The sequence below is a fragment of the Diadema antillarum genome, unplaced genomic scaffold (genome assembly GCF_040938485.1).
Source record: "Diadema antillarum isolate AM-2024a unplaced genomic scaffold, OU_Dant_1.0 seq00001597_RagTag, whole genome shotgun sequence".
In the NCBI taxonomy this organism is placed as follows: domain Eukaryota; kingdom Metazoa; phylum Echinodermata; class Echinoidea; order Diadematoida; family Diadematidae; genus Diadema; species Diadema antillarum.
In genome coordinates this window covers 272-21,074 of record NW_027272313.1, presented here as the reverse complement: position 1 = coordinate 21,074, position 20,803 = coordinate 272, and the positions used below count along the sequence as shown (strand labels likewise).

Genomic DNA, 20,803 nt, shown 5'->3' with positions numbered 1-20,803 from the left:
AAGGGGTGCGACATTTTGTTTGTTTTTGCGGTGCACGGTCACATATACTTTGATCAAAATGAACCTAATCATCTGGTTGATAGCTGCCCTCCATTGTAATCATAAGAATTATCCTAAATAAATCAGTAAATTCCTTCTGCTCAGAACTTATCACAGTATAACAATTACCCCAATCATAAGATGGACTTACAAGTACATAAATCAGGGTATGAGATGATGTTCACCGCAGAGGGCATCATCTCCACCTCCAACCATGGAGATGATGAGAACCAGGGGGCGCCACAATAAGTCAAACTAATGTTTGTACAAGTTTGTTCACACAGGCACATCTCAACTTCAGTCTCCAAATTTTCTTGTCTTTTCTTGGCAAAGTTCAAATAACTAACAGACATTTGTTTTTGGGAGGAAAAAGTGTGGAACCAAACAGAAATACTCCCCCCCCCCAAAAAAAAAAAAAAAAAAAAAAAATGGTTTACACGGTATCTTTTGTTCTAGCAGCAAATACCCTAAGAGCCAGAGTTATGTGTCCGTCAAAGTGAGATGCTGCCCCTCCCCATTTGGAGAGTGATCCCAGCCCCTTCCTGAAAGAAAGACTGGACAACTCAACCAGTTTGGATGTTGGTAGTGGTTCTTCACTCTGTTATACCACACTGCTCAGCTTGACTCAGTACTTTCATCTTCTCTTGTATTCAGACATCCCCTCTCATCATAAGGAGGGTGCTACAATCTTGTAATTCACAAAAGTACCAGAGACCTCTGTATCACCGACCAACCTCATCATTTTTCCAAAAGGAAAATCACCATGGAGACTCAGTGCCTCCATACCACCTCCTCCTTTATTCAAGAGGAGACCAATGGTTTGATCCATCCATATCATGAATATGTTCATCAAGGCAAAAGTGATGGAATATTGCTTCCACCCGTTCATCTCAACCTTATTGCGAGTGGAGTTGTGTCAAGAAATGTTAGGTCCTCTCCATCCAGTCATCTCACTCTAGGGGATTCCGGTTTCGAACATCCTAGGGAATTCTGGTTTCACCCATCTTTGCAGGCAGTTTGCAGCTTGCTGAGAATTTCATTGGTAGTGAGAGTCCCACTCGCTACACTGACAGTCTTTGACCTTGACTTGGCTCCCTGGTGGAAAAACGATGATACGAAAAAACGCATGAGTGACATTTCTTCCAATGAAACACCACTTCACAAGACATGTATATGGATGCTGATCATTTTACAAAAAAAGGATGTGTGAAATCAATGTGAAATGTACTTTGAAAGTCTTGTAATACAATCAATATCAATAATTAGTTGAATCAAGAAACTGGAAAACAAACTCACTGTTGCGACGTTTCGCCAATTATCAATTGGCTTCTTCGGGTGAATGATGCTCCCGATGATGGAATGGCCCTTAAATAGTGCAAGATTGTGCAGAGCGCACTGGACCTTGTCCAGCGCGCGAAAGACGGCTTGAGATTGCGAACGGCCCGGTCCCACGCGTGCGATGAATTGAAACGAAGACCTCCTCTCTTGTTAAGTGTGGGTCTTTCCACACATTCCCAGATGGCTTCCTTGACACCTCTTTCATACCATTTGGATTCTCTGTCCAGGATAATCACTTCTTTGGTGTTATATGAGTAAATGAGTGGTCAACGGGCCGTTCGCAAGATCCCAAGCCATCTTTCGCGTGCTGGACAAGGTCCAGTGCGCTCTGCACAATCTCGCACTATTTAAGGGCCATTAATTCATCATCGGGAGCATTACTCGCCCAAAGAAGCCAATTGATAATTGGCAAAACGTCGCAACAGTGAGTTTGTTTTCCAGTTTCTTGATTCAACTAATTATTGATCTTGTACTTCGACTGGATGAATGAGAAGAATTCACATCAGTCTATGATCAATATCATATCAGAGCTCAACTCCATTTTAATAATCATTCAGAGTGCCACACTGAATTAATGAAACAAACAATGCCTTTAAAAATGCACCTCATAACCCTCATTCAAAATGAATTAACTGTACTGAATTGTACTGATGTTCAATAATTACCAGAAAGCACAAATGTCATTAGAATGAGAATGATGTTTGACAATTCCAGTTTGTTGTCAACACACAACTGTGCAAAGATGAAAACCAAACCTACGGGCAACAAGTCAGGAGAGTTTTTTATAATGTGGGGAATAAAATATGACTGAGCGCTTTAACCAACTTATTATCAGAATTTGAAAATAGAGAAATTTAGACCACACAATGAATACAACAAATAATTCAATGATTCACTGATCAGTTTAATAGTTTCCACTGTCTCGCAACAACACAAAGTTGGGTTCAATCCCTGGCATCAATCCTAATCTTGATATTTTTCATTATTATCTCCAGGAGATGATCTAAATCAACAACATAGGGTAATTTTACAGATATGGCTTTGTCTACCTAACCCGCAAAAGATTTCTACACAATTTTATTGAATGTGATGAAAAGTTCACTTATCTTATGCAACAGTACAAAGATATTATACATTTAGCAACTGAGATGACAATAAAATACAAACAAGCAAACAAACACACAAAATGTTCTCCACTACAGCTGGCTGGCGTGTTCCACAACTCACTCTGTCTAGGGAAAGGTCACTTTTTCTCACTCCTAATACAGATGCCAGGTACCTCAACAGCTCAGTATTCGCTTCTCCCTCAACAGGGGGCGCTGCAATATGAACTCCAACTCCTTCATGACTGATCTCTGTGACACAAGAAAGCAAATGGTACTGTTAATATATAGACTGAATTTGCCTCAAAATACCACACTACACATATCTTACATTTTTAGTTACATTACTTTGTCTGATTCTTCAATCTTGAATAGTAATAGATGGCTGCTCTGCACGTGCTGCATCTGCTCCTAATAATGCAGATCAATGATCTTGTCTATATGGAGAGCTACGTATAACAGCAAACACAATAATTCTTCCAATATGATACTGTCATCCATGCAACCAAATAAAGTCAAGTAATTAAAACCAAGTTACGGCATATCTGAGGAATTTGCACAAAACAAGTCTAAAAGAAAGCCGCTCAATCATTATGATCAGAATTGGATTTCCTATAATGCTATAGGACAAGGGTTTACCTTGCATTCAGTCTCATAGGAGATTTCACTGTACAAGGCGTAGCACTCTTTACTCATAATGCTGCGAACTAAAATGTCTATTGATCAATGATCCATCATTCATAACAACAGAAAAAGGGCTATGTTTTCAAGCAGTGTAATATTGGAAAACTGGACAGAACATTTTGAGTGCCTCTATGTTCTTTAGCAAATGATGAAATTTTCTTTTTCTGAATTTTACTCTGTTTTACTTCTTGCATTAAGTACAAGTCAGATTGTAAACTTTTGGTCTTTGAACTTGTCCCTTCATTCTGTGGTTCAAATTAAATGATCAATTATGATTAGTTAATAAATGTATTCAGGTTGTTTGTATTCCAGGATTTGGTGTGACACTCCACAGCAAAGTAAAGTGACAGCAAACCTTGTCATACATTGCCTCTTTTAAACGAATCAGTTATCATTCACTGTGCACAAAGAAAATCATAGCCTGAAGATGAAACTACTTTTCCTCCACTACTCTTTCACAAATGCTATGTTAGGCCAACTTTTCTATGTCCTTACCTGAGATATTATTTTGCCTGGCTCCTGGTTTGGCCTGAATTGAGATAGATATGGTGCCATCTTTCTTCTGCTTCAAAGGTCCAGGTGGGGATTTCTCACCTGAACTTGATGCACCCTATGATAACATAATGCAAAGAAAACCGGTATGATTCTATGTGAGATGGGTGCAATGGGTATGTCACATAATGCACACATTACCTGTCACTTCAGGCCAGGGAAACAGTTCTATTCAACTAAATCCTCATTTAACAAAGTGGTTTTCAACACATTGTACAATTGCCCAGTAAGTTTGAGCTATGAACCCAAACACAAGTATGCAAATAAACATACAAATTTCCTAGATGGATAGAATCAACTGATTATACTATTACTACAGCTGGTCACTTTTGCTTAGTGTGTATAGAATCTAAAAATTTCTCTGGTGTTAATACTGTTACCAGGGATGGAGGTAAGAGATCTTGAGAGATGTGTGATCTGCTACAGAAATAAACAAACAAACAAACAAACAAACAAAAAGCAAAAACAAAATGATGTTAAAAATGATACTTAACACTCGTCTATCAACACTGACAACCCATCCCATGAGGCATGACAGCCTTTAATAGTACCAGGTAGGCCCTACTGGTACTAGACATTGCCTATAAATGGTTGTGTGTACCATAGACAACCTGAATAACACGTTTTATTTGATAAGACACAACATAGCAAGTGAAAACACTGCATGTGAATAATCAATTCAATTTTCTTCTTCTTTTAGGATAATCGGTCTTCTTCAATCATAAAAAAGCTTACTGCAGATGTAAATTTAGTTGCATGCATCACATAGAGGAGAATCATGCTGAAAAGGTGCTTTTTGCAACATTGGCAAACTCAGGGAGGTGGGAGTAGAGTACCGGTAAGTCAAACTCACATCTACCTAATCTAAGCACGCTGTAATCATGGTTGCCATGAAGACAAACAAATGGAAATGGGAGAGTAGTTTGCCACTTTGTGTTGATCAAATATGCTAGATTTCTCTTTTTTTCACTATCTCTCCCGCCTTGTAGGGCCTAGTACAAATGATGCACAGGACAGAGTGGATCGGTGAGAATTGGATGCGTGAGTTTAACTTTGCCCAATTGGAACTGTTTTTAAATGAGAGTGCAGTAAATGGGTTTCAGACTGTTCCAAAGTTAATTGAGAGCATCCAATTCTCACTGATCCATGAAATTGGCCTGTGCATCATTTGTGTTATAAAATGGCCCCATAAATTCATGAAATATAACCAATTTCCCCATCATACTTCCGGAATACCTAAAACACTATTCAAGACTTGAGCCATGCGTTTGGATTTTACCGGACGCATGGCTCAGTGTGGATCAGTTAAAATCAATGCATGACAATTGACCAATCAGATTGCAGAGATTCTAAAGCCCATTTTATAATAGTTGTATTGTCCAAATAATATTGTCTCAAGTACCCCACATAACTCACCTTGTCACAAGTGTATCATTTATCAATAAAAAAGATCACTCTCCATCAGGAATGCCTTTGAAGAATGTAAATTAGACCCTCTAACTACATTAGGGCCTAGATCTACTTGCAACTGCTTACTAAGACTCAGTAAGAGTATTGAGACGAGTTAGTTTAATACTGACCATACCGGTACTCTCAACTGATTGATGAACGAACTAAGTTTACTAAATTTTACTAATAGATTTAAATAGAAACTAGTATTAGTGGGTATTAGCATACAAATAATGTCTGCTGTGAGGGGCACAGTTAAAGTTATGGGCCCAAGTAGCCCGGAGACCGCGCCGCTATGCGGCGGTAGTTATGGTTTTCACATTTAATTCACAGTTAATCATGACGTCATTTTGTTAAAAAATGGGACACAGCTATTTTCATGACTCCACTGCCACTTTTAACCAATCAGATGAGAGCAATCTAACGTTTGATTCATATTAATTGTAGTAGACTCTATGTATTAGTATTACAAAACCGTTAGTCGAGGTTAGTAAAACACACCTCTATTTGCCTTCTATCCCCATACAATCAGATACCCAATGGTGTCAAACTCCAATGTTTTTAAAATGTCTTTATGAATAAATTTAATGTCCAAAAATGAAGAGGCTAGACTAGCTATTAAAGAAAAGATAAAGTTTATATGTCATGACATTATTACGAACCGTTTTCAAGACATCCGAGCTGGACTTCTTCTTTGGCATGCTGTACTTGAATATAACAAGGGACAGCGGGCGAATTCGCAGAACTGGTGTCATTAGTTTATGAATTTTACAATCCGTTCATATGTTCCCGACACCACCACTGAATGCCATTGATATTTTGCACCCTTTGCAACTTGTGTTCCTTCCAGTACAGTACATAATGTACCACTGGGGGACTCAGTATGTAGTCTGCTGCCAAATTGCCAATTTACCCAAAAGGTGAGAATATACTAACTTTTAAACAAACAATGATATTTTCTCTACTAAAAAGTATCCGAAGGTGTAACAATACTTTGAATGATAATATTCATAAAATTATACTTAATGTTACAAATAAAATGTAGATAAATTCTCCAAACTCCTCACGTAATTTTTGTGATAGTCTAATCGCTTCGAGTAGCCAAACATGGCAGCTTCCTTGACCCAAACAGCTGTGACTTCGCGGTAAGAATGTAGTCTAGTCATGCCACGACATTATATACATACACAATTCACTTGACAGAACCATTTTATATCCCATATTTTCTCGTAGCTTGTCATCATTTTGTCGTACTTAATAACCTGTGATGGAGCAATTTTGCTAGAATAAATATGTAAATACGGGATCGGGAATAACAACTCGTAGTCCCATATGCTTATATATTTGTATGTTCTTGTGTATTTCGAAATGAGTAGACCTATGCAATTCGACGACTCTTTTCAAACATTATAAGTTATATTTTGGATTGACTAGCCTGTGATGAGATGTTCTTGATTCTTCTTATGTGAATGAAATGCAGAAAATTGACTACATTATCAAAAGATATACAGACTCCTCGTGAGTCAAGTCGACGAGAGGGGCACATCATATTCATATCATCATATAATAAAGCAGATGCCTTTAAACCTGTGCTGTGGCTGTGCTGTGAGTCTCTACACCCACAAGTAAACCCAAGTAGACTCATGTACAGATGTACTGTAGTAAGTAAGTCCTGATTCGTGAGATCTCATTGCCAAGAAGGGCCTGGGTAGACCCTAGTAAAATTAGTAATTGTTGGTGATAAGATTAATGGACTTGCCTCATTGAGGCTTGAGTTGCTGAAGATTGAGCAACATTCGACTTGAGTCTAGGCCTATAGCTTTCTATGTTATGTAAATTAGTTGTAGGACTAGTAGTACGGTCTATATCAGTCTTCTCTTCACTCTGTTGTTAAATCCTCTTAATGCCATCACCATTTCTTTTTATTTACAGTGTCAGCTCAGTTTTAAACAGAGATGTCAAGCAATTCGGCAAGAAGTTCCTCTTTGATAACAATGAGGAAACATGTTGGAACTCAGATCAGGTATACTACTTTGGCCGGTTTTGGCATATACATGTAATCTTGCTATTTCATGATTGTACTTGTAAGTAGTAAAAGTAATGGTATTGGTATCAAAGTAGTATTTATGATAGTAGACAGTTCATTGTTTACTGTTGCAATATTTGACTATCATTCCTATTTGCATAATTTTGTCTATGAATAAAGGAAAACATATTTCTTTCACTGCCAATAGATGCTAAATAATGTCTATATCCATGTTGCTTGCAATTGCAGTTGGTATCTTTACATGCCAGAATTTTGCATGAAGTAGTCAACACGGTATAGTGAGGTTTATTGCATGATGAATTTTAGTTTATGGAAATGGAGCTACACATTTTGGTAATTGATGTGATCCATAGGGCAAGCCTCAGTGGGTTTATGTGGAGTTCCAAGAACCCAGTCACCTGAAGGAACTCCATCTGCAGTTCCAGGGGGGCTTTGCCAGCAAGACCTGCTGGGTGGAGGGAAGCCTGCAGGGTGATGATGCCAGCAAAGTCATGGACTTCTACCCAAAGGATGACAACACACTACAGATATCCTTTGTTTTTGGGTGTCTCAGTAATGCCTTACATTGGGAAAGAGATGGGGAAACATAAAATAGGCACACACACACACACACACTGTCACAAATGCTTAGACAGCAGACACACACATAGACGAGCACATGCACACTCAATATGCTTGAAAATCATCTGTTCAAGGTTGTCACTGTCTTATTCGAATCATAACACTGTTAAATCATATCCACAAATTCTTTGGATAAAGCTGACTTTTTGCTAATGATTGCAACCTATAATGATGACAGTGTGTTTTGTCACGCTGTCTAATCTAAAAAAAACCATTCTGTATTCAGTAATCATTTGTAAAGCGTACATATGTGACCTTGCATAACAAAACCAACAAAAAGTTGCCAGACATGGATTTTTAGTTAAGAGCAGATTCTGAAAGAGCAGACTTTAAGCTTTAAAATGATGTATAACTCAATTCAAATTGGACTCTCCTGACCTTTCCTAGTATTGGACAGAAAGCACATACTCTGGAAAGTGTGAACTGAGAAGAGAGGCTGTGAAGTACAGGGTCTCTTCAAGTACTTAATCTTTACTAAGCTGTGCTGATTGGACAAAAAAAAAAGCAGGAAGTAAACCACTCTAGCAACACCCATGAAGGGATTATGAAATCAAGCTGAAATTAAGCATCTTTTATCAACACATTCTGTAGATGATTAATGCCAACTTTAAAAGCAGTGGCATTATCCTTTCCGAAGTTATTAGAGTTGAAAGTGAAGGGTATGGACAGGGTTTTTAAGAAATGAAAAGGGGACTCTATAAGACACACCTAATCACACTATCCTAGTTTGGTTTTGCATCTATGGTACATACATTGTACACTACATTTCCTCTTTCTACATTCATCCCTCTCCCTTAAAGCGCATAGAGACACTACGGTAGTGATATGCGCTACATAAGCACTGTGATATATCCTACCAAAAAGTGTTCAAGCAAAAACTGATAAAAACACAATTTCCTGTTCGTTTTATGATCCCAAACTTTAGTATAATGTAGAATAAGATTTGCTCTTTCAGAAAAAAGGACAAACTCATGATTGGCTGGGTTGACCCATTTTACCTATTTTCTGTCCTCACAAAATCAGTGTGTGCAACTTTTTTCTTGGTTTTGTGATGCAGGGTCGCATATGCTACATATCCATGTTTAGATTTGCCCTAAACATTGTAAGTACAAATGTATATCATTTATTTATCAGGCTGTCAAATTTACATGCATTGAAATTTGATTTAAATGATCACAATGTGTTTTGTCACTTTCTATAATATTGTACCATTTTGTATATTTAATAATCATTTTAAACTGCTACCTAGCAACATAACAGTCTTGGCTGAGATTGTTGATACATGTACCATGTTCACTGGGCTTTTTCAAACCCTATAGTCACAGTGTCTCCTAGTGTGCATCTATAGATGTGTTTGTATAGCAGCTATTATAATTTAAAAACAAAAACAAAAACAAAAAACAGATTGTATTGCATGTGTTAACTTGTACATGTGTGTGTGTTTGTATGTTTGTTTCTGTGTCTGGGTAATGTGACAGTAGACATTGCCTTGCATTCTTATCTGCAGTGTAAATTATGGGCTTATTCTTGTACTGCATTGTCCATCTTTACAGGGAGATTTGCCCAAAATACGTGTATGGATGTAAGGGATTGAAACTCAGATATATGACATGACATGTGGAAGGAGTGAATGCAGCAATTTAAGTAGAACACGTCAGTGAAAGCTTGAGGAAAATCAGACAATCCGTTCAAAAGTCAGGAATTTTTGAAGTTTTGGTGCTGCCACCAATGGATGAGAAGACTACGACAGAGCATGTTCTAGTTGTCACATATGGAAAATGATATAAAGAAATTTTTTTACAAATTCATCAATTTTTCTTTCACTTTTCTAACACAATGAAAGAGTTCTAGACTTACTATACCTCTTTAAGAAAACAGGGAAAATGATAATACAGCTGTAGCTATGACATTTGTATGTCAGTAACAAGTCAAGTCAATGTGTACCTTTCATATGAAATGATATTTGTGGAATTTACGTTATATTTTATTTATATTGTTTTTCATATATGACGTCATGATGTGTTCTGGTTTTCTCATCCAGTGGTGGCAGCACCAATACTTTAAAAATTCATAACTTTTGAATGAATTGTCTGATTTTCCTCAAACTTTCACTGATGTGTTCTACTAATACTGCTGCATTCACGCAATCCATGGTATATTTTGGTTTCATTCCCATTTAATCCACCCCTGCCTTGCGATAGTATTGTCCCTGATAGGATCATATGTTGGTAATAAGTACAGGGAATGTGTACTTCTCTATTAAAAGAAAGAAAAAAAAGGAAATTATATATATATATATATATATATATATATATATATTCGTCAAGTTTTACCTATTTTTTTTCTTCCTACTATCCAACTACTGTAACTCCACAAATTGTTGTAGTCTTCATCCAGTGGTATTTAATCAGAACATTGAAAATACAGATTGTCTGAAATATTCCTCAAATTTCATTGATATATTCAACTATTTTTGCATCCACTGAAAACACGTGTATACATATGTTAAGGGTGAATTCTCCTGTAAACTGTGTGATATTTCCATGCTTAGCCCATATCATGCAGAGATCTGTTGGATCCTGTATAATGTTGAAAGAGATTTGATAATTGCAGAGGGATTTTTGCTTTATATTTTAATGCAATCAGAAGCTGGTGAATTTTTATTGTGGTAGAACATGAAGTTTGATCTCCTTACTCTCTCTTTCTCTATGAATGCTAATTATTTTCATTTGATGAAAATTACATTTGAAATGACGTAAAAGGAAATGACAATTTAAGGCATGAAACGGAAAAGCTCAAGAAATCCAGCAGTTCTTGTTGCAGTTATCTTGTAGGATGCCTCTATCTTTTATTTGAAGAAACAGCAAAATGATTTGTTTTTAGTAAGGATTTATCATTTATTATTATTATCATTGTTATTATTATTATTATTATTATTATTATTATTATTATTATTATTATTATTATTATTATCATTGTTATTATTATTATTATTATTATTATTATTATTATTATTATTATTATTGTTATTATTATTATCATTATTATCATCATCTTCATCGTCATCATTGTCATCATCATCATCACATCATCATCATCACCACCTTTATCTTAATTACTATCGTTGTCACCCAGCCACTGTTGTTGTTGTTGTGACCGAAGTGCTGATTTCATATCCTTCATGGACTTACTTCTGCTTGCATTCGTACAGCTTCTACCACGACACCTTGAGCTAACCTGTGAGTTAACCCAAAAGATCTTTACTAATAGGTTGCAAAGGAGCCTGTTGATAAGACCTAGGCTTGTTTTCCTGAATGTAAACTTTTGAAAATAACTCGACAGATTGGATGACTCGTGTAGACAATGTACAGAGAAGGTGAGGGAATACTGAATTCCTTGCGAGCATGAAAATTACTGTACATTGTGCATTGCAGTATTACTTTATTTCCAGTTTCTTCGTACGTACCGCCATAGCGCCATCTGTGGCATATGATAGTTAATGAGTGAATTTCGGCGTGGGGAAAGAGGTCGGTGCGTGGGTGGTGAGTCAGCTAGCTTATGAGATGACCGAGTATACTTGACCGAAGGTTGGCCATTAAGTAGGGCACGCCCTTGACCGTGCTTGGGGAGAGTCACTCCAGGCGATTTGATCAAGTTACCGTTCATTCTTTTTTCCCATGAAAATTATAATCCGTCAACGGTCACCATCAGGTCAGCGCCTTCTGTTGGATGTATTTGTGTAATTATTTTTTTCCCCACAATAATGAAGACCCTTGGTCAAAATCTGGCCTCCTTTTCCTTAACCACCGGTCACATCTTTCATTTTCCAGATGGAACCAGGGCAAGCAGCGTCAAAATTGTTTTTGCAGAAAGCACCGACTTCTTTGGGAGAATAACGCTTTACAAGCTCGACGTTCTGGGATCAGCATTATGACGAAATGGGGGAAATGCAAGATAATTATGTACATGTATATCGCATACAAGCACCATAGTTCCTCGTGATATGACTTTTGCCGCTTGTTGGTTCCAGTGTTCGCGGAACACGTGCCACGGGCGTGGCTTTACAGTCTGCGATCATGGGCCCGAGATAGACTGGTGCGCTGAAGCCATCTGGTCTTTATCAGATCTTCATATTCTGTTATCATTGTCCCGTGTTTCCGTTTAAATCAGTTAATGCAGTTGCCACCAGATACTAGTAGTTAATGGTGCTACATGTATTTCCACACCGTTTCCTCAATCTTTTCATCATGATCGTCCTCCTTGTAATTTCCGGGGGTTTTCTTTTTCCCATTCCCGTTTCATATCTTCGTCTTTGTTTTCTTTATGCACATGTATTTCTATTTCCTTTTTCATTTCTTGTTGTGGACTATTCTCTCATGTTCTTTTCCCATTTCATTCCTCCTTTTCTCAATTGTCTTCCCTGACTTGTTCATTTTTTTTCTCTACGTTTAAGTTGGAAAGCGTGAAGTCAGCAAGAAACATTCCACCAACTCAATTTAACAGCAAGAACCAGGGGGGGGGGGGGGGGCGAATGAGAGAGATTCGATTCTGTACGAAGCCATGGCAGGGAAAGAGGAAATTATTGTGCCTAGATACCGGCAGGTATATACGATTGTTACATGTTTTACCCCAATCTTAGTCTGTCTCTCCTCCTCGTCACTCTCCGGCTTATATGAACTTTAAAAAGTAAAACCTTTTTCCCATTTGTAATAGTTCTTTTTTTTTTCTTTCTCAACACAACTGTAATGAATTCATTGTATTACCGTCGAATCAGGTAGTTCGCAACATAGATTCCACGTAAGATGTTTATGATGGTGGTTTGTATTTTGGCACAGGAGGGAACAAAATGATGGTTAAAAGGGAATCTTGTGGAATTATACAAGTTAGTGTAAACATGTAAACGTACCTGTCGAATCTGATATTGAAAGCGTGGAAGCTATCAAGGATAGTACAGAGTGTAGGCATACACGTCCTAGGAACGGGTCCAGGAATAGGAGAGGCGCCTCTGCACTGAAAATTAAAGGGGGCACACGCACCCCCCCCCCCCATTTTTATTTTTATTTCTTTTGTTTTGACCAGAAATAAAGAGGGGCGCGCGCCCGGTGCGCCCCCTCTGGATCCGTCACTGCAGTGATCCTGTAAGAAGGCGTGTATCATCATCTTCATCCTTTGAACATGGTGAAACAACTCAATTTGCGTTGTATTTTCAAAAACCAAGAGCTTTTCCGTATATAGGTGACGGCATTATTACTTGTTTTATTGTGTTAATTATGATTTGGTCTTTGTAATTACCATCAACAGCGTTCTCATGAAATATTCAGCGCCATGATGGCGATATTGTTATTATGAAGAGGATGCAAATATATTAATCAATTTATTTCTTATGTATATTGTAGTGCTGTAATAATTCTTTGCCTGTGTCTTTGCCTTTTTGTGACTCTGTCTTTGCCATTGTGCATGTGTAGTCGTGTGTGCTTGCGTGGAATTCTTATACACGTATACAGTTGTACCTACCATACCAGTTCATGACAAATGCACATGAAAATACATAGGATATGAAATGTATATTTAGAGAACATGTTTACGATTTATATTCACAATATCTATGTATATAAAAGAGAACAAAATGTTTTGTACAAAATTATTTGGCAAATATTCCTACAGTTATCTATTTAATTTTAGTTGATCTGTGATGTGAAATGAGAACGAGCTGTTCAGTCCTGCATAAGTGAGCACACATTAAAGACACAAAATTTATGGTTGCTTGGCAAAAGTCAAAAGAGTCAGTTTTGGGGCATAATGCGGGACGTTCTGCTTCTGGTTTAGGTTGAATGTTGAAATGATGTCGCTGTTTTATCAGCCATCATTTTGAGCCCCTCACTCCTATCCTGATTCTTTCTGTTTGTTTGTTTGTTTGTTTGTTTGTTGTTTTTTGCCAAGTCAACATACTTCAGAATCGTATTAATTGAAAGCAAGGGAATATCAAAGCAGAGGAGTGAAGGTTTAGGTGTGAATTTTCTTCAATAATTTTTCTCCACATACATACTAGGGCCTATATGAAATTTGTAAGGTCACAACTGCTGATCTGTGATATGACAAACATGTCCCGTGGTTCCTTTATCGGACATGATAATACTGTTTGTTCAATTAATCAGCAGTTGCGATTTTGCAAATTGCATCTGTAGAGCGAGACAAATTGAAGAAAATTCACACCTCAAGATATTAATTCTTTAAACGTGAAGATACGAAGATTTTTCCAAGGCATGTTTCCTTTGTGCAATTGGGGGATGTGAGACATAAAGTCATTGCACGAAAACACTTGAGAGCGTATCAGGGCTACCACCCCCCCCCCCCCCCCCCCCAGGCAATTACCCCCCCCCCCCCCCCCCGGGCTAAATACTGGTTAGTGATAAGGTTCGGAGCAAAGATTATAGGGTTAGGGGTAGGTTTAGGGTTAGAGTTTGGGATAGGGTTAGGATTAGGTTCGGGATTAGGATTAGGGTTAGGGGAAGGGGAAGGGTCCGGAGTAATTGTCCAGGGGGTAATTGCCCTTTAGATCCTATGAGAGGCATGTGAAATAAACATCCATGCATGCTTTTTTTTTTCTTATCCCGGGTGGATATAGCACTTGTTGGAAAGGAAATGTGCATAATATATACTTTAATCGCATATACAGAGGAAAAGATTTGTGATATTATTTACTATTTTGATTTTGTCTATCAGACCTATCTGTCTGTTAGTGTGTGCCAGCAGTCTTATAACAGTCATAGAACACACAGTTCTATGTACAATGTATGTTATGACAATGTAAAGTCTATCGGTTTATGTTCGTTGGTTCACGTCTGGTTATAAAAGTCACGTTCCGATACCGTATGATAGAAAATACGTCTTATCTGATAATATCTATCTGATTAATCGATGGTAAACAAAATCAATGTTTCAGCCTTTGCAGTATGGCATTGTAATGTTAAAAACAATATGTTACAAAATCGTATTATCTCGAAGTGCTGGAGGACTTTCGCAGTATCTCTTGATGTCCTAATGTTAAGATGTCTAGACATGTCAGAGTCTGACATTATAGAACATTGCTCCGATGTTATAGATAAGCATTGTCAATATCACCCTTCAATCTATGTGTATTTCGGTTGCACGCACGCACACACAAACATAGGCCTACATACAATTTTGGACTCCATGCCCTGGGACAGCCGAATGCAATTTATGAACCTTCGTGCATGAATCCGATGAGAATACGTTTGCCTTGTACATTCGTATTATGACGAAATGCCTCATATTTAATGGCAAAATACAATTTTTTACTGAAATAAAATTCCTTGTCAGAATAACTCTTAAGCATACTTAATTTCCACTATAAAAGATAATATGTTATGTAATGACAGACCGTATAGCATGAATGTGAACTCTGGAAGGTGGGTATGACAACATAATAAATAGTGCTTAATAAAGAGTGTGTAGATTTTGTCTTGGCCTTAGGGAGTAAAGATACAATACAATGAAAATAATGATAATCATTAAGAGAATGTAGTTGTGGTTGTTTTTTAATGATATGCGAAAGGAAAGGTATATACGCAAAGGAACATTACCGGATGCATGGATCACATGCATGGTATGTGCTTCTCCAATTGTTTTCCGGCTATGTGCATAACACGATGTAGACATGTGCCAGGCAAATTACACGAAAGATTGACGCTTGATAGCCCCCAATAACAGACGTGCAGGACATAAAAAACAAAACGAAATAGCAATACAGTTGTATAATGATCGCTGACAAAGTCACCTTCGGTATTTCATCCTCTGCGGGGTTTCCATTTGGCTGCTCGTGCGGGAAGAAAAAGGAAGGAAGGCATAAACAAAGAAAGTCAGTGATTAAAATATTTTATTTTCTTTCTTGAAAATGAAAATGAAAGGTTCTGGAACACATCAGGGAAAAACATAAAGTGTTTCCCTCTCTCTCTCTCTCTCCCTCTCTCTCTCTCTTTATTGTCCTCGTATAATACCAGTTTGAACAAGATTTAAGCGAGAATTCAGTTTTTCTGAAGAAGCCGAGTGGAGAAAGGCGATCAAACTCTCATTAGTATGGGATGTTAATGCTAAATTCATTAATTTGCCCACACTTTTGTTTGTGTTTCAGTGCATGTATATTTGTTTATTTGTCTGTTTTCTAAACGCTTGTTGAATGGTTATCGAGTGGCTTTTTTCTCTTCTTTTTTTTTTCCAGAGCGGATCAGTCTTGATGTGTTTAAAGTATCTCTCAAAGATGAAAAAAAAAAAACCCTTGTAATCCATAAAAGAATATCAATATGGAAAATAAGTGATTTCGTTATCTATAGGCAGTATCTTCAAGGTGTGATAGTATAGGACCTACATTGTATTATGTGGTGGCCTCTGATCCAACACCTGACCCTTCTAAAAATGTTCATGCTTTTTATAACTCGTTCCATATACTGACCTCTGAAATCCCCATAAACTTAATACACGGTCCACCAGGTTCGCGTATGGAACGGATTTATTCTCGATGAGAGACAATAAACGATTCCATAAGTCTTGGATTCGATCACAACTTCGCCTTCTTTCGGCAATTCCACCCCTCCAGTCGATGTCCTTCATCCATTTGAACTCGGTACAGTCAGGTTCGAGATCCAATGTTCCTGAATGCCCTCTAACAAGGTCAGGGATGTTACCCCTCCAGATTTAGGCAAACATAGTACGTCGACGGAGACAAGAAGGTGACTTTCAAATCAATGACTCACACACACACACACACACACACACAATGATCATTAATGGATTCCTCCGATCTACCTGTACTTTTTGTTTTCTTTTAGGTTAACACGCCACTTTTTTCATCGATCAACAGGAAATATAGTACAATGCCTCAAGGTGATATTTGGTCTGTGCTGCTACGCGGCTTATCACTAATATCAGAAGCTATCGCATTCAAGATGTATGATATAATATTATGTAGGCCTATTAAGTATTATACGCTTCTGTTTGCATTTGATAATAATGATGAAATCACATCGTTTGTCAATGTCAATATAGACTAATCACTGTCTCATCAAACACAATTAACCGGAGATCTCAAAACAAGTCTGAGAGCAATATAACTATACAATCATGTATTGATACGTGGAATGTACCTGTATACCTTGATTCAATAAATGCCTTTGCCATGTTTGCGTGCGTGCAGATTTCGTTTCTTGCCGCGTGGTATGCGCGTGCGCCTGCCGTGAAGGTTGACTTTTTATTTTCTTTATACAGCAAAAAGAAAAGAATTATGAAGAAAAAGAAGCAGACAATATTCGCTGATGCAAACTTAGGTAATGAGATACTTGGGCTGTGGGAGGAGGATACGGAAAATGTGGTGTGAATAGAGGATTTTTGTCGCGTGATGGTGGTGGTGATAAAAAGTCGAAACTGCAGTCGTAGACATTATGCAACCAGAATGTGACATTGACTTAAACGTTGGCGAAAATAATCACGCATTGCGGTAATGGATGTTTTCGTTTTAACCCTTCCCAATAACCGCATTTACGTGACAAAATACGCAACCGCATGATTGTCTGTTTGTTTGTTTGTTTTTTAATTCAAACATTCGAGTTCTTTCGTTTACAATGACAGAGACTCCAACCCAAGCGCCTTCTGATCTGGAGATTCTCCCGCCTGAAACCCCTAGCAAACGGGAGACTCCAAGTTGATGTGTGAGAAGCGCGAAGTTCCTAGGATTCTAGATGTTCTCTGGTGCTATCAAAGGCTTGTTTTTTCAACATACGATAGAAATAAGTAAGAAATCCTTTCCACCGGGAGACACAGAGCCAGGGCGGGAGAAATCAAATCTCAAACGGGAGAACGGGAGATTGTGCAAAAATGGGCTTTCGGCGGGAGATCTCCCGTCGAAAACGGGAGAGTTGGAGTCTCTGCAATGATTGCTGGCCTTGAAAATGATCATCTGGAAAAAAAAAAAGCACAAATATGCTCTTACACACGTTCAGTTATGTGTGTGTGTGTGGGGGGGGGGCGTGTCTGTTTTCTCATTACACGAAACAGAAAATAGGAGACACGTAAGAAAAAAAAATCTGATGGAAGAAGAAAGATAATGCAGAGAGTATTAAGAACTGAAAAAGATGACGCGCTTTACGAGGTAAATCAGAAGTTGATGAACAAGAAGAAGGATGAAAAGAAGAAGAGGATCGAGAAATAGACATTATGGGAAGCATTATTGCAGCGTATTCAAGATGGCGGTAGTAATGTTACAGAGATAGTATTGATATATACGCTACAGTATAGCTATGCCTCCCCCCCCCCCCCCCCCCAAAAAAAAATGATGTAGTGATGATGATGACGATGATGATGATGATGATTATAACGACTTCTGCTCTTATTTTGTCATCAAGTATTCTGTAGGCCCTATATATTCGACTAAAAGTTGAAATCAAAATCACATAATATGATTAGGAACATAAAACTAGAAACACCCGTAACCAAAACTTTCTTTGTTTATCAATACTGTTCCTTAATGATGGTGTATACGTCTACTTATATGACAATTTGATCTATATTATAATTGATATTATCAGCAGCGACTCCAACTCTCCTGCTTTGAGGACACACCGTCTTCGCAAAATCTCCCGCTTTCCCGCTTGAGTTTGAAAATATATCGCGCTGTTCCTGTCTGTCTCCATTTAGCTTTAGCTGCATTTTCTCTGGCCCAAGTTCAGTTCTGTCATATATCATGTACAATAATGTAAACACAATAAGTTACAATGTAAGATAGCACCAGAGAACATCAACAAATCAATAGCCTTCAAATAATCAGGGCCCGCTTGAGGGCCCTGGATCCCCGTCGCAAGGGACGTCACGTTTCGCGCTCATGCACGTGTTCGCACGATCAGAGTCTCCAGTTTGCAAGAATAAAGGTTTGATTTCTAATAATTACAGTAGGATATTTCTCAATTTTCACGAAAATGATATTACCTTCTTGAGCAGTTTCGGCTCAAAAAGCATTATAGGGAGAATCATTAATGATGTCAAACAATAATTCGAAGGGTTCTATAACATAACGCTATACACACAAGTGATAGCATGTGTAGTGTGGTGGTATAGTGTGCTGTTGCGAACTGTCACGCAATCAAAAAAAAAATGGTCAGGCATCTTTAGCTGATGGTCCTAAAGGGCAGTCATACAAGCAGTAGCAATGTTTGCGCTTGATTACAAATATTTATGTAGCATACTGCGAGGTATAATTATATCATATAGTGATGATAGTATGTATCACAGTTGTTTGATAATAACAGTAACTTCTGTAGAACACTTTAATAGTATAGTATACCACTGATGATGGTATCATTATGCTATACACATTATAGTAATGGTTGTAATCATATCTCTATAAAAAAATCGAGTGAAGATATTCACTCTTAAAGGAGTGAATATAAAAAAAGAGTGAATTTAGAGTGAAATTGGAGTGGAATTGGAGTGAATTTTGAGTGAAAATGTTCATTTTCACTCGTTTTGGAGTGACCTTAGGGATCACTCCTAAATCTTCGAGTGATCCCTGAGGTCACTCCAAAATGAGTGAAAATGAACATTTTCACTCAAAATTCACTCTAGTTTCACTCTAAATTCACTCTTTTTTGTATTCACTCTTTTAAGAGTGAATATTTTCACTCGATTTTTTTTAAGAGAGTAATAGCCACATTGATTATTGTTCTATAGCAATGATATTTAATTAAGAGCAAATAGTAATAGTGCAGACAAGATAGCAATGATTTAGGATATCAATCATTGTCTCAGTCATTGTGTTTTAGATGAATTTTGTGAGAAGAACGTTTCAATGTCAAACAAAAAGCAGTTGTTTTGATAATCCTAAACAGAGAATCAATTTACAAACGACCGTGAGGTGTTACAGGTCATTCGACTTTGAGCTTGGATATTGCCTTCCATAGACTAGATAAAAGACTACGTAACGTTATAGATTCTTTCTCTTTACTTCTTTGCACATTCAGAAAAAAAGTGAACCTTATTAATAACCCTCCTTCAGTTCGTCCTTCTCTTTATTCTTTGAAGCTATGCGTGCCTGCTTTCCAACGTGTTAGCATTGTACTTTATCACAATGAGCAAGCGGAAGAAGAAATAATGAAGATTATAAATAGATAGTGAGCTATACAACCTGAAACACAGTCCACGGTCAATCTTACACTTGTAGAATAATCATTTTCCGGAAAAGAAAACAATATCCCCTCTGTATGAGGGTGCATTGGAATGCTTTTGTTGAATTTCGTCTGAAAGACATTTCTACAGATCAACTTAAAGGGACTGTACATTCCTAGTTGGGTGAGGATTTATCTTTTAACGTTTTGCGAGATATTCACCACACTATGAGATGTCAAAGAGCATGCAATTCTAAGGGGTATCAAAAGTTTATTTGATGAAAATCGGTTTTGAAATGGCTGAGATATCTAAAAACAATGTGAAACAAAGAGATCCTAATAAAAGGCTTGGTCTGGATCACCTTTTATCATTATCATTTTTTTTTAATGTCTCAGCCATTTTGAAACCAATTTTCATCAAATAAACGTTGAATCCTTCTTAAAATTACATGCTCTTTCATATTTCATAAGAGGTTTCTCATTATCTCACTCAGGAATGTTATCAACCTGAATCCCCACCTCTACCAGTACTGCACAGTCCCTTTAAAGTCAAATTGACGTTTTGATACTAAACAGACAATCCATTTACTCTGACTGATGTATAAATGTAGGTTATTTGACTTTTAGGGATATTGGCAAGAAAAATATGATACATAAGTAGATCACATAACGTGCTTTATTAGGAGTCATTTTTGTAACTATATGTATCGTGGATTCTTTCTCTTTACGTTTATGCATTCAGGAAAAAAATAAACTTCTTATATTAACGAGAAACTGAGGTACCACATTAGTTTATATTT

General features: G+C 37.4%; 2 protein-coding genes across 2 annotated transcripts; one reads left to right on the top strand and one right to left on the bottom strand.

Annotated features, from left to right (window-relative positions):
• Window positions 1–946: 946 nt before the first annotated feature.
• On the bottom strand, window positions 947–5,870 carry LOC139710976 (UPF0235 protein C15orf40 homolog). The gene is made up of 4 exons (XM_071622892.1): window positions 5,828–5,870; window positions 3,660–3,774; window positions 2,605–2,732; window positions 947–1,134 (listed from the first exon to the last, which is right to left on the bottom strand). The coding sequence occupies exons 1-4, from the start codon at window positions 5,864–5,866 to the stop codon at window positions 1,036–1,038; spliced, it is 381 nt and encodes a 126-aa protein (XP_071478993.1). The 5' UTR covers window positions 5,867–5,870; the 3' UTR covers window positions 947–1,035.
• A 402-nt stretch (window positions 5,871–6,272) lies between these two features.
• On the top strand, window positions 6,273–11,767 carry LOC139710988 (nuclear receptor 2C2-associated protein-like). The gene is made up of 4 exons (XM_071622903.1): window positions 6,273–6,310; window positions 7,098–7,188; window positions 7,566–7,739; window positions 11,648–11,767. The coding sequence occupies exons 1-4, from the start codon at window positions 6,273–6,275 to the stop codon at window positions 11,765–11,767; spliced, it is 423 nt and encodes a 140-aa protein (XP_071479004.1).
• The last annotated feature ends 9,036 nt before the right edge of the window (window positions 11,768–20,803 follow it).